The sequence below is a fragment of the Ranitomeya variabilis genome, chromosome 3, assembly GCF_051348905.1.
Source record: "Ranitomeya variabilis isolate aRanVar5 chromosome 3, aRanVar5.hap1, whole genome shotgun sequence".
Classification (NCBI taxonomy): domain Eukaryota; kingdom Metazoa; phylum Chordata; class Amphibia; order Anura; family Dendrobatidae; genus Ranitomeya; species Ranitomeya variabilis.
This window is the reverse complement of record NC_135234.1, coordinates 340,351,714-340,365,259: the sequence shown is the minus strand read 5'-3', so window position 1 is coordinate 340,365,259 and position 13,546 is coordinate 340,351,714. Positions and strand designations below refer to the sequence as shown.

Below are 13,546 nucleotides of genomic sequence, written 5' to 3'. Positions count from 1 at the left end.
AGAGGGTTCCAGAGTAGGGGTGATATGCGAGAGAAATCTTGTATGCGATTGTGGGAAGAGGAGATAAGAGGGGAGTAGAGAAGGAGATCTTGTGAGGATCGGAGGTTGCGTGTAGGTAAGTACCGGGAGACGAGGTCACAGATGTATGGAGGAGACAGGTTGTGGATGGCTTTGTATGTCATGGTTAGGGTTTTGTACTGGAGTCTTTGGGCAATGGGGAGCCAGTGGAGGGATTGACAGAGGGGAGAGGCCAGGGAATAGCGGGGGGACAGGTGGATTAGTCGGGCAGCAGAGTTTAGAATAGATTGGAGGGGTGCGAGAGTGTTTGAGGGGAGGCCACAGAGCAGGAGGTTGCAGTAGTCAAGGCGAGAGATGATGAGGGCATGGACTAGGGTTTTTGCAGATTCTTGGTTGAGGAATGAACGGATTCGTGAAATATTTTTGAGTTGAAGTCGGCAGGAAGTGGAAAGGGCTTGGATATGTGGTTTGAAGGAGAGATCAGCGTCAAGGATTACCCCGAGGCAGCGAGCTTGTGGGACTGGGGAGAGTGGGCAGCCATTTACTGTAATGGTTAGGTTCGTTGGGGGGGTCGCGTGAGATGGGGGAAAGATGATGAATTCTGTTTTGTCCATGTTATGTTTCAGAAATCTAGCGGAGAAGAAGGATGAAATAGTGGACAGACATTGAGGGATTCTGGTTAGTAGGGAGGTGATATCTGGTCCAGAGATGTAGATCTGTGTGTCATCAACATAGAGGTGATACTGAAAGCCATGAGATTCTATGAGCTGTCCCAGGCCAAAGGTGTAAATGGAGAAGAGCAGGGGCCCGAGGACTGAACCTTGCGGGACTCCGACAGATAGGGGGCGAGGTGAGGAGGTGGTGTGTGAGTGGGAGACGCTGAATGTCCGGTCTGTTAGGTATGATGAGATCCAGGATAGGGCCAAGTCTGTGATGCCAAGGGATGAGAGGGTCTGAAATAATAGGGAATGGTCCACTGTGTCAAAGGCAGCCGACAGGTCGAGGAGGAGGAGAACAGAGTAGTGTCGCTTGCTCTTGGCGGTTAGGAGGTCATTGGTGACCTTAGTTAGGGCAGTTTCAGTGGAGTGGTGTGACCGGAAGCCAGATTGTAGGCGGTCAAAGAGGGAGCAAGAAGAGAGATGGGAGGACAGTTCAAGGTAGATGTGTTGTTCCAGTAGTTTGGAGGCATAAGGGAGAAGTGATATAGGGCGATAGCTAGATACAGAGGATGGGTCAAGAGAGGGCTTTTTGAGGATAGGTGTGATGGAGTCATGTTTAAAGCTTGAGGGGAAAACACCAGTTGTTAGTGATAGGTTGAAGAGATGGGTTAGGGTTGGGATGAAGACTGTGGTGAGGTTTGGGATGAGGTGGGATGGGAGTGGGTCAAGTGCACAGGTGGTGAGATGCGATCTTGAGAGTAGAGTGGAGAGTTGATCTTCTGTAATGGTGGAGAAGTTGGTTTTGGAGGTGGAGGGCTGGGAAGTCGGGAGGAAGGGCTCTGGGGCTTGTTGACCAAAACTGTCTCTGATGCTATCAATCTTCTGCTTGAAAAATGAGGCAAAGTCTTCAGCTGAGATGAGTGGGGAGGGAGGAGGTGCTGGGGGACAGAGGAGAGAATTGAAAGTGTTGAATAACTGTTTAGGGTTGTGAGACAGGGAGGATATGAGAGATGAGAAGTAGGTTTGTTTAGCTGTGGCGAGTGTGGTCTTGAAAGTAGTGAGGGACTGTTTGAATGCGATGAAGTGGTCGTTGGAGTGGGATCTTTTCCATCTGCGCTCAGCAGCCCTGGAAGCTCGCCTCAGTTCTTTGGTCAGGCTGGTGTGCCAGGGCTGTCTGTTGATTTTGCGAGCTTTGGTATGTGTAAGTGGGGCAGCAGATTCCAAAGCTACAGCTATTGTGGTGTTATATTATAGGAATGTCCTAGTCTTAGTCACTACTGGGATGGAATAATTAGGATTTTGTTGAATAATATTAAAATAGTAATCTAAATATGGATGTGGTGTCTGTGATTTTAACCCCTTCGTGCCATGCGCCGTACTAGTACGGCGCTGCCGGCACTGCATTAGTGCCAGCCGCAGTACTAGTACGGCGCATCGATCACCGTGGTCTCCCGCTGAGCGCCGCGGTGATTGGGTGCGGGTGTCAGCTGTATATGACAGCTGACACCCCGCAGCAATGCCCACGATCGGCGCTGTCGCCGATCGCGGGCATTTAACCCCTCTGATGCCGCTGTCAATAGTGACAGCGGCATAGAGGGGGATCGCGCAGGGACGGGGGCTCCCTGCGCTCTCCCACCGGAGCAGCGCAATGAGATCGCGCTGCTCTGGTGACCTGGAAGGAGTCCCCGGATCCAAGATGGCCGCGGGACTCCTTCCGGGTCATGAGATGACCCTGCTTGCCGGCGTCTGCTGAGAATTCCTCATAGCAGGCGCCGGCAAGCCTCTGCAATGTGCCTGTCAGATCGATGATCTGACAGAGTGCTGTGCACACTGTCAGATCACCGATCTGTGATGTCCCCCCCTGGGACAAAGTAAAAAAGTAAAAAAAAAATTTTCACATGTGTAAAAAAAAATAAAAAAATTCCTAAATAAAAAAAATAAAAAAAATATTCCCATAAATACATTTCTTTATCTAAATAAAAAAAAATCACACAATAAAAGTACACATATTTAGTATCGCCGCGTCCGTAACGACCCCACCTATAAAACTATATCACTAGTTAACCCCTTCAGTGAACACCGTAAAAAAAACACACAAAAAATGAGGCTCATACCGCCAAACAAAAAGTGTAATAACACGCGATCAAAAAGACGGATATAAATAACCATGGTACCGCTGAAAACGTCATCTTGTCCCACAAAAAAAAAGCCGCCATACAGCATCATCAGCAGAAAAATAAAAAAGTTATAGTCCTCAGAATAAAGCGATGCAAAAACAATTATTTTATTATATAAAATAGTTTTTATTGTGTAAAAGCGCCAAAACATAAAAAAATTACATAAATGAGGTATCGCTGTAATCGTACTGACCCGAAGAATAAAACTGCTTTATCCTTTTTACCAAACGCGGAACGGTATAAACGCCCCCCCCCCTAAAAGAATTTCAGGAATTGCTGGTTTTTGTTCATTCCGCCTCCCAAAAATCGGAATAAAAAGCGATCAAAAAATGTCATGTACCCGAAAATGGTACCACTAAAAACGTCAACTCGTCCTGCAAAAAACAAGATCTCACATGACTCTGTGGACCAAAATATGGAAAAATTATAGCTCTCAAAATGTGGTGATGCAAAAACTATTTTTTGCAATAAAAAGCGTCTTTTAGTGTGTGATGGCTGCCAACCATAAAAATCCGCCCAAAAAACGCTATAAAAGTAAATCAAACCCTCCTTCATCACCCCCTTAGTTAGGGAAAAATAATAAAATGTAAAAAAATATATTTATTTCCATTTTCCCGTTAGGCTACTTTCACACTAGCGTCGGTACGGGGCCGTCGCGCTGCGTTGGCCCGACATACCGACGCATACTGTGCAAGCGCCGCACAACGGGGGCAGTGGATGCTGTTTTTCCACGCATCCGCTGCCCCATTGTGAGGTACGGGGAGGTGGGGGCGGAGTTCCAGCCGCGCATGCGCGGTCGGAAATGGTGGACCGTCGGCACAAAAAAAGTTACATGTAACGCTTGCGACGTGTGTCAATACATCGCTAATGTTAGTCTATGGGGAAAAAACGCATCCTGCAGATGACTTTGCAGGATGCGTTTTTTCGCCAAAACGACGCATTGCGATGTATGCAAAATAACGCTAGTGTGAAAGTAGCGCTAGGGTTAGGACTAGGATTAGGGTTGGGGTTAGGGTTTCAGTTAGAATTGGGGAGTTTTCACTGTTTAGGCACATCAGGGGCTCTCCAAACGCGACATGGCGTCTGATCTCAACGTGTTTGTTTGCGTTAAGAACGAATGCGTTTTTATAGAAAAAAAACAGAACACACACTGAAAAGTCACCCACCACCATCAAGGTGATAAAGGGATCCAAACCCTAACCCTACCCCTAAACTCACCCCTAACCGTTTAATGAACATTTTCTGACAGTCATAGTGCCACGTATTTCAGTGCCACGTATTTCAGTGGCACGTATTTCAGTGCCACGTCTTTCAGTGCCACGTATTTCAGTGCCACGTATTTCAGTGCCACAATATTTCAGTGCCACGTCTTTCAGTGCCACGTCTTTCAGTGCCACGATATTTCAGTGCCACGTATTTCAGTGAAATACGTGGCACTGAAATATCGTGGCATTTACGTGAAATACGTGGCGCTTATATACGTGGCACTGAAATACGTGGCACTGAAATACGTGGCACTTATATACGTGGTACTTATATACGTGGCACTTATATACGTGGCCACTGAAATATTGTGGCATATACGTGGCACTTATATACGTGGCACTTATATACGTGGCACTTATATACGTGGCACTTATATACGTGGCCACTGAAATGTCGTGGCACTTATATATGTATATACGTATATAAACGTATTTCAGTGCCACGTATTTCAGTGCCACGTATTTCAGGTTAGGGGTAGGGGTAGGGGTAGGGTTATAGGGTTAGGGGTAGGGTTAGGGTTTTTGGGTTTTTTCTTGTTTTCTTGTGTTTTTCTATAAAAACGCATGCGTCTAAAAAACGCATGCGTTTTACCGCGTTTACATGCGTTTTTTCACACATGCGTTTTTTAAAAAAACGCATGCAGATAAAAACGCAAGTGTGAAACCAGCCTTACCCTTGGGAAAATAAAAACATGGGGGCTAAAATATAATTTTCGTGGAAAAAAATATATTTTTTATTTTCGCGGCTCTGCGTTATAAACTGTAGTGAAGCACTTGGGGGTTCAAAGTTCTCACAACACATCTAGATAAGTTCCATGGGGGGTCTAGTTTCCAATATGGGGTCACTTGTGGGGGGTTTCTACTGTTTAGGTACATCAGGGGCTCTGCAAATGCAACATGACACCTGCAGACCAATCCATCTAAGTCTGCATTTCAAACGGCGCTCCTTACCTTCCGAGCTCTGCCGTGCGCACAAACAGTGGTTCCCCCCATATATGGGGTATCAGCGTACTCAGGACAAATTGGACAACAACTTTTGTTGTCCAATTTCTCCTGTTACCCTTGGGAAAATAAAAACATGGGGGCTAAAATATAATTTTTGTGGAAAAAAAAATATTTTTTATTTTCACGGCTCTGCGTGATAAACTGTAGTGAAACACTTGTTGGTTCAAAGTTCTCACAACACATCTAGATAAGTTCCGTGGGGGGTCTAGTTTCCAATATGGGGTCACTTGTGGGGGGTTTCTACTGTTTAGGTACATCAGGGGCTCTGCAAATGCAACATGACACCTGCAGACTAATCCATCTAAGTCTGCATTTCAAACGGCGCTCCTTCCCTTCCGAGCTCTGCCGTGCGCCCAAACAGTGGTTCCCCCCAATGTATGGGGTATCAGCGTACTCAGGACAAATTGGACAATAACTTTTGTGGTCCAATTTCTCCTGTTACCCTTGGGGGAAAAAAAATTGCGGGCTAAAACATCATTTTGTGGAAAGAAAAAATGATTTTTTAATTTTCACAGCGCTACATTCTAAACTTTAGTGAAACAACTGGGGGTTAAAAGTGCTCACCACACATCTAAATAAGTTCCTTAGGGGATCTTCTTTCCAAAATGGTGTCACTTGTGGGGGTTTCCACTGTTTAGGCACGTCAGGGGCTCTCCAAACACGACATGGGTTCCGATCTCAATTCCAGCCAATTTTGCATTGAAAAGTCAAATGGCGCTCCTTCCCTTCCGAGCTCTGCCATGCGCCCAAACAGTGGTTTATCCCCATATATGAAGTATCAGCGTACTCAGGACAAATTGCACAACAACTTTTGGGGTCCAATTTATCCTGCTACCCTTGGGAAAATAAAAAATTTGGGGCAAAAAGATCATTTTTTGTGAAAATTAATATTAATTTTTTTTTACGGCTCTACATTATAAACTTCTGTGAAGAACTTGGAGGTTCAAAGTGCTCACCACACATCTAGATTAGTTCCATAGAGGGTCTACTTTCCAAAATGGTGTCACTTGTGGGGGTTTCCACTGTTTAGGCACGTCAGGGGCTCTCCAAACACGACATGGGTTCCGATCTCAATTCCAGCCAATTTTGCATTGAAAAGTCAAATGGCGCTCCTTCCCTTCCGAGCTCTGCCATGCGCCCAAACAGTGGTTTATCCCCATATATAAAGTATCAGCGTACTCAGGACAAATTGCACAACAACTTTTGGGGTCCAATTTATCCTGCTACCCTTGGGAAAATAAAAAATTTGGGGCAAAAAGATCATTTTTTGTGAAAATTAATATTAATTTTTTTTACGGCTCTACATTATAAACTTCTGTGAAGCACTTGGAGGTTCAAAGTGCTCACCACACATCTAGATTAGTTCCTTAGAGGGTCTACTTTCCAAAATGGTGTCACTTGTGGGGGTTTCCACTGTTTAGGCACGTCAGGGGCTCTCCAAACACGACATGGGTTCCGATCTCAATTCCAGCCAATTTTGCATTGAAAAGTCAAATGGCGCTCCTTCCCTTCCGAGCTCTGCCATGTGCCCAATCAATGGTTTACCCCAACATGTGGGGTATCGGCGTACTCAGGACAAATTGTACAACAACTTTTTTGGTCCAATTTCTCCTGTTACCCTTGGTAAAATAAAACAAATTGGATCTGAAGTAAAAATTTTGTGAAAAAAAAGTTAAATGTTCAATTTTTTTTAAACATTACAAAAATTCCTGTGAAGCACCTGAAGGGTTAATAAACTTTTTGAATGTGGTTTTGAGTACCTTGAGGGGTGCAGTTTTTAGAATGGTGTCACTTTTGGGCATTTTCTGTCATATAGACCCCTCAAAGTCACTTTAAGTGTGAGGTGGTCCGTAAAAAAAATGGTTTTGCAAATTTTGTTGCAAAAATGAGAAATCGCTGGTCAACTTTTAACCCTTATAACTCCTTAACAAAATAAAATTATGTTTCCAAAATTGTGCTGATGTAAAGCAGACATGTGGGAAATGTTGTTTATTAACTATATTATGTGATATAACTCTCTAATTTAAGGGCATAAAAATGAAAAATTTGAAAATTGCTAAATTTTCATAATTTTCGACAAATTTCTGTTTTTTTCACAAATAAATGCAAGTCATATCGAAGAAGTTTTACCACTATCATAAAGTACAATATGTCACGAGAAAACAATCTCCAGGATCCGTTGAATCGTTTCAGAGTTATGACCTCATAAAGTGACAGTGGTCAGAATTGTAAAAATTGGCCGTGTCACTTAGGTGAAAACAGGCTTTGGAGGGGTTAAAGAGAATCGTTCACCACTTCTTACATACTAAACAGGCACCATAAAGACAAAGGGCTCAAGAGCTGAATAAAACATAGTTTTATTTTTTTATTTCTCATCTCTGTTGAGCATCATTATTTCCATAGCGCTTTATAGACATCGAGATCATTGTTCCCATTAGGACTCACAATCTAAATTCCCTATCACTATGTCTTTGGAGTGTAGGAGGGAACCGAAGAACCCAAAGTAAACCCACGCAAACATGAGGAGAATATATAAACCCCTTTGTGGGATTCGAACCCAGGACCCCAGTACTGCAAAGTTATTGCAGAGATATTTGCATGTAATATTTAGATGCTGATTATCCATTCAACCAAGAAGTATTAACAGAGATGCTTCTCTGATGGTGTTTATTTTACCCCATGTATGACACAGATCAATCATAACCATGCAGCATCATACAGGAGAAAGAAAGAAAACACCCCCAGAGAAGTTTATAACCAGCTTTCTCAATGCGATGTGTTAAGACTTAAGACTGATGTGTCTAACCAGGTCATCACACTGCGATTTCATATTGCCAGCAGTGATATATATATATATATATATATATATATATATATATATATATATATATATATATATATATATATATATACAGGATATACAGTGGGGCAAAAAAGTATTTAGTCATTCAGCAATAGTGCAAGTTCCACCACTTAAAAAGATGAGAGGCGTCTGTAATTTACATCATAGGTAGACCTCAACTATGGGAGACAAACTGAGAAAAAAAAATCCAGAAAATCACATTGTCTGTTTTTTTAACATTTTATTTGCATATTATGGTGGAAAATAAGTATTTGGTCAGAAACAAAATTTCATCTCAATACTTTGTAATATATCCTTTGTTGGCAATGACAGAGGTCAAACGTTTTCTGTAAGTCTTCACAAGGTTGCCACACACTGTTGTTGGTATGTTGGCCCATTCCTCCATGCAGATCTCCTCTAGAGCAGTGATGTTTTTGGCTTTTCGCTTGGCAACACGGACTTTCAACTCCCTCCAAAGGTTTTCTATAGGGTTGAGATCTGGAGACTGGCTAGGTCACTCCAGGACCTTGAAATGCTTTTAACGAAGCCACTCCTTCGTTGCCCTGGCAGTGTGCTTTGGATCATTGTCATGTTGAAAGACCCAGCCACGTTTCATCTTCAATGCCCTTGCTGATGGAAGGAGGTTTGCACTCAAAATCTCACGATACATGGACCCATTCATTCTTTCATGTACCCGGATCAGTCGTCCTGGCCCCTTTGCAGAGAAACAGCCCCAAAGCATGATGTTTCCACCACCATGCTTTACAGTAGGTATGGTGTTTGATGGATGCAACTCAGTATTCTTTTTCCTCCAAACACAACAAGTTGTGTTTCTACCAAACAGTTCCAGTTTGGTTTCATCAGACCATAGGACATTCTCCCAAAACTCCTCTGGATCATCCAAATGCTCTCTAGCAAACTTCAGACGGGCCCGGACATGTACTGGCTTAAGCAGTGGGACACGTCTGGCACTGCAGGATCTGAGTCCATGGTGGCGTAGTGTGTTACTTATGGTAGGCCTTGTTACATTGGTCCCAGCTCTCTGCAGTTCATTCACTAGGTCCCCCCGCGTGGTTCTGGGATTTTTGCTCACCGTTCTTGTGATCATTCTGACCCCACGGGGTGGGATTTTGCGTGGAGCCCCAGATCGAGGGAGATTATCAGTGGTCTTGAATGTCTTCCATTTTCTAATTATTGCTCCCACTGTTGATTTCTTCACTCCAAGCTGGTTGGCTATTGCAGATTCAGTCTTCCCAGCCTGGTGCAGGGCTACAATTTTGTTTCTGGTGTCCTTTGACAGCTCTTTGGTCTTCACCATAGTGGAGTTTGGAGTCAGACTGTTTGAGGGTGTGCACAGGTGTCTTTTTATACTGATAACAAGTTTAAACAGGTGCCATTACTAGAGGTAATGAGTGGAGGAAAGAGGAGACTCTTAAAGAAGAAGTTACAGGTCTGTGAGAGCCAGAAATCTTGATTGTTTGTTTCTGACCAAATACTTATTTTCCACCATAATATGCAAATAAAATGATAAAAAAACAGACAATGTGATTTTCTGGATTTTTTATTCTCAGTTTGTCTCCCATAGTTGAGGTCTACCTATGATGTAAATTACAGACGCCTCTCATCTTTTTAAGTGGTGGAACTTGCACTATTGCTGACTGACTAAATACTTTTTTGCCCCACTGTATATGTACACCTAGTGGTACAAGTGCCTAGACTGGAAAACATCTAAGGTGTGTGTCGTTACATCCACTGGTCTGCATCAATTTCAAGCAATGGGGAATAAGGCCCCAATTCATGACATAGATCCTGGACAGTGTACTGTATGTAACACTGGACAATACCGTTCCCCTCTCCCTGTGTTGTCATGTCATTACATTATGAATAATATAATAATGTTATTTTTATAGCAAAAGTGCTACAGAGAGCAATTCACGCCAGCATTGCTCCCATTAACAAATTTCATTACTATAAGCCTTTTGAGCATTTGGATGTCAGTAGTTACCAAGATGCAAACAGCTGCCATACACATCTTGTAGTGATTACCCCCATAGCTGACAGTTCAGTTCTTCTTAGACAACCAGCTAATGTCTATAAGGAGATGTATTTTCTAAATTCCAGGAATTTCAGAAAATAGCTACTTAGTATAGAATGTGTGTAGAATGTAAGAAATATAGATCCAGCTAAATGAAATCTTTCAGAAAGTGTAACAGTTGACTGTGATGTGGCATATGTCTAATCAAGTAAAATACAGTGGGTACGGAAATTATTCCTACCCCATTAAATTTTTCACTCTTTGTTTCTTTGCAGCCATTTGGTAAATTCAAAAAAGTTCATTTTGTTCTCATTAATGTACACTCTGCACCCTATTTTGACTGAAAAAAAAACAGAAATGTAGAAATTTTTGCAAATTTAATAATAAAAGAAAAACTGAAATATCACATGGTCATAAATATTCAGACCCTTTGCTCAGACACTCATATTTAAGTTACATGCTGTCCATTTCCTTGTGATCCTCCTTGAGATGGTTCTACTCCTTCATTAGAGTCCAGCCAATTTGGAAAGGCACGCACCTGTCTATATAAGACCTCACAGCTCACAGTGCATGTCAGACCAAATGAGAATCATGAGGTCAAAGGAACTGGCCAAGGAGCTCAGAGACAGAAGTTGTCAGTACATGATCACTATTTATGTACAGTATATGATCAGCTTAGTGCTCAGATACAATTATTTTCATAGTATATTAGGGAATTCCCATAATTGAAAGGTATTCTTTCCATTCGACTGGTAAAAACTTAATTGCTAGGAGCCCCACTGCTGAGACACCAAGCCATCCTTACAGACTCCTTGAAACGAATGAGGTGCACATGCTTGACCTCAGCACTACTAATTCTCTCTACGTGTTCTGGAGAATGAATGGAGCAGAGATCGAGCATGCGCATATTAATGCCATTGAAAATTCCCTGCAGAGCTCCATTCCCTGAATTTAGAGCCTCTTTTAAGGATTTTTCAACTTTCAATTTGAGAATACCGCTTTAAATAGGAAATAAAAAACAGAAAAATTGAGCTTGACTTGAGTTGGTATACATGCAACACATAAACGCATGTTCACATTGGCCATAAAACATATAGAACCTAAAAGGAGAAAAAAATAGCAAAATCCCTGCTGTAACTAAGTAAAAAGCAAAAAGTGCATCTAAATAACACAGAGTTTTTAGTAATACTGTTTTTGATCAAAATAGGAAATAGTCATAGACATGATGTCCCCTTTTCAGCTTTCCTCCCGATTTGGATGGCCGGCTGGCTCACTAGATAGACTAAACAGTCTGTAAATAGTTATCTACCAATCAGCACTGGCAGAAACCAGAAAACTCTCAGTTTATATATTTGTATTTTGTCATCTGCTCTGTATCACACACACTTTCCATTACTACAAAGCCAGATAGGAATAAAAATTCCGGAATATGTCTTTATGTTAATATTACTAATAATTTATACCTCCCAAGATATATTATATGTGTAAATATTGAAATATAGATATAAATATCATACATATAAAAAAAAATACAATTTTGATTCTGCAATATGAGGTCTAAGGGGTAACGGTTCTCCTTGTGAAGAGCCAGGCCTGGCATATCAGAGTGAGGAGACTTAAAAGCCATTCCTGCTCCTCTGGGAAATTAAATATGCAAAATATCTGTTCAGAGAGGAAGAGGACTAGAACTGTAGTGCCACCTATTAGTAGCCGCGATCCTAAAAGTCAGTATTGACTCTTTGACAAGCCTTGCAATATGACTTAGGATAAAGGCAAAACCAGAATTTTTTCAATTTGCAAGTCTGTAATATGAAATAACTATATTTTATATGATTTTAAACCATAGTAAAAAGTTATCTCCTTCGTTATTCTAGAAGCCTTGCCTGGCTGATGAAGCTTTAGGACATACAGAACATAGGATACGATTTATTGATTTGTTACAATCTGTAGCTTCCTATGATCTCATTGTTCAAGAATTAGACTTGATTTACACACGAAAAATCAGTCATAAATTTGACTGACATCCAGATTCAGCATTGCTAAAATAACAATTTAATGTACACACTGATAGTCTTTTCTTTTTCTTACGCAGCACACAGCAAACTTCCTCAATACAATATTTTGTACTAAACAGAACTGAAATACTGTATGTGACTTCATTTACTAACTGGCTAAAAGTGTTGTGAGGCTCAAAAACTGGATAAAACCCTTATATAAAATGTGATGCATGGCATGTACACCAGAATTCTGGAGTAATAATAAATCTGCTCCATAATTCCTATTGTAGAAAAGCAAAACACCATTAGGGTATAGCACATTTGCTAGCGATTTTTCAGCAGTCTATATGCAGCTTATCTTCATCAAAACCTGCAGGAAAATTTTTATGTCATGTACAAATTTTATTGCAAATTTGCTACAGATACACCATGGAAAATAATGCATCACAAAGTGAAATTCTGCACAAGGAAGTGTCACTATGTGGATTTTCTTTCAGCACCAGGTTACTTTCGACTGGTATTGTATTATACTGTGGATTTTTTGCATGCAAATCTGTGCAGAAAATGCAACACGCAATTTATAGTAAATCCACACAGTAACTCACTTTATTCCATAGTGCTATTGTGCGTACTGCTACTGTGTATGCTGCCTGCAAACTGGAATCCGAAACGCCGCCATGAAATTGGTTAAGTATCTAAGGTAATGTGGTTTTACCAATAGGGGTCATTTTTTAAGTGTTTTTTTGTGTGCAGATTTCTCCCACCTCCATCTTCCCATTTACTAAAAGTATTTATTGACTGTAGAAAATGCTATTTCTGAACCCATCCTCTAAGTCTTGTACAGTATGTATGCAAGTTCTTATTCTTTATTCTTCAGCTCTTACCTTTTGCAGCCACTGTGTGTTGTTCTCCATAATCTTCTCAAGTTCTCGAATCCTGTTAATGGGCCAGTGGTGGTCATCCTGGACAGGTGCATCCCTTTGTAAGGAGTTGGAAACCTGGTAGTCGGAAGGGGGTGAGTGGCAGTTGTCAAGTTCAGGGAGGAGGAAGGTGTAGCTGCAGTGTCCATGCTGCACCTTGTGGTGACGTTTCTCAGGTATGTTCAGGTGAGTGGCCATTACTATAGGGGTAAGGAGAGGCCAGCTCAATAGGAATAGCAGGATAACATTTTTCGCCATAGTTGTGAATAGTAAATGAAGGACCCTGCTTAGTGCCTGCTCAGTGAGATAGCTGCCAGTGCCTCGTATAGCAAACCATGTTGTCCTGTCAACTTCAGGAAGTTTTTCTCTGTAAGCAGCAGCCCCCTCTATCCACAATCTCCCTCCCACCATATATGACTAGAGCTGGAACACTTCTAAGGATGCTTTATCTATTAACCTCTACATCACCAGACTGCTATGAGTCATTGCACATATTAGTAATCCACATGAAGCTGAACACTATGCCAGTTTTCACCTATTTTGCAATATATCTGCGTATACAAACCCACAATTCTGAAATATGCATTGTCGACAGCCAGCATTTCCATACTTCTGAAACATACACAAG

General features: G+C 41.7%; 1 protein-coding gene across 1 annotated transcript in view; it reads right to left on the bottom strand.

The window, feature by feature from the left end:
* Positions 1 to 13,281, bottom strand: part of LOC143815979 (angiopoietin-2-like) — a 154,243-nt gene extending 140,962 nt beyond the window's left edge. Inside the window, exon 1 of the mRNA XM_077295832.1 lies at positions 12,883 to 13,281. Coding sequence (XP_077151947.1) covers positions 12,883 to 13,176 — 294 coding nt within the window. The 5' untranslated portion in view covers positions 13,177 to 13,281. The remainder of the gene's footprint in view (positions 1 to 12,882) is intronic.
* Between the last annotated feature and the right edge of the window lie 265 nt (positions 13,282 to 13,546).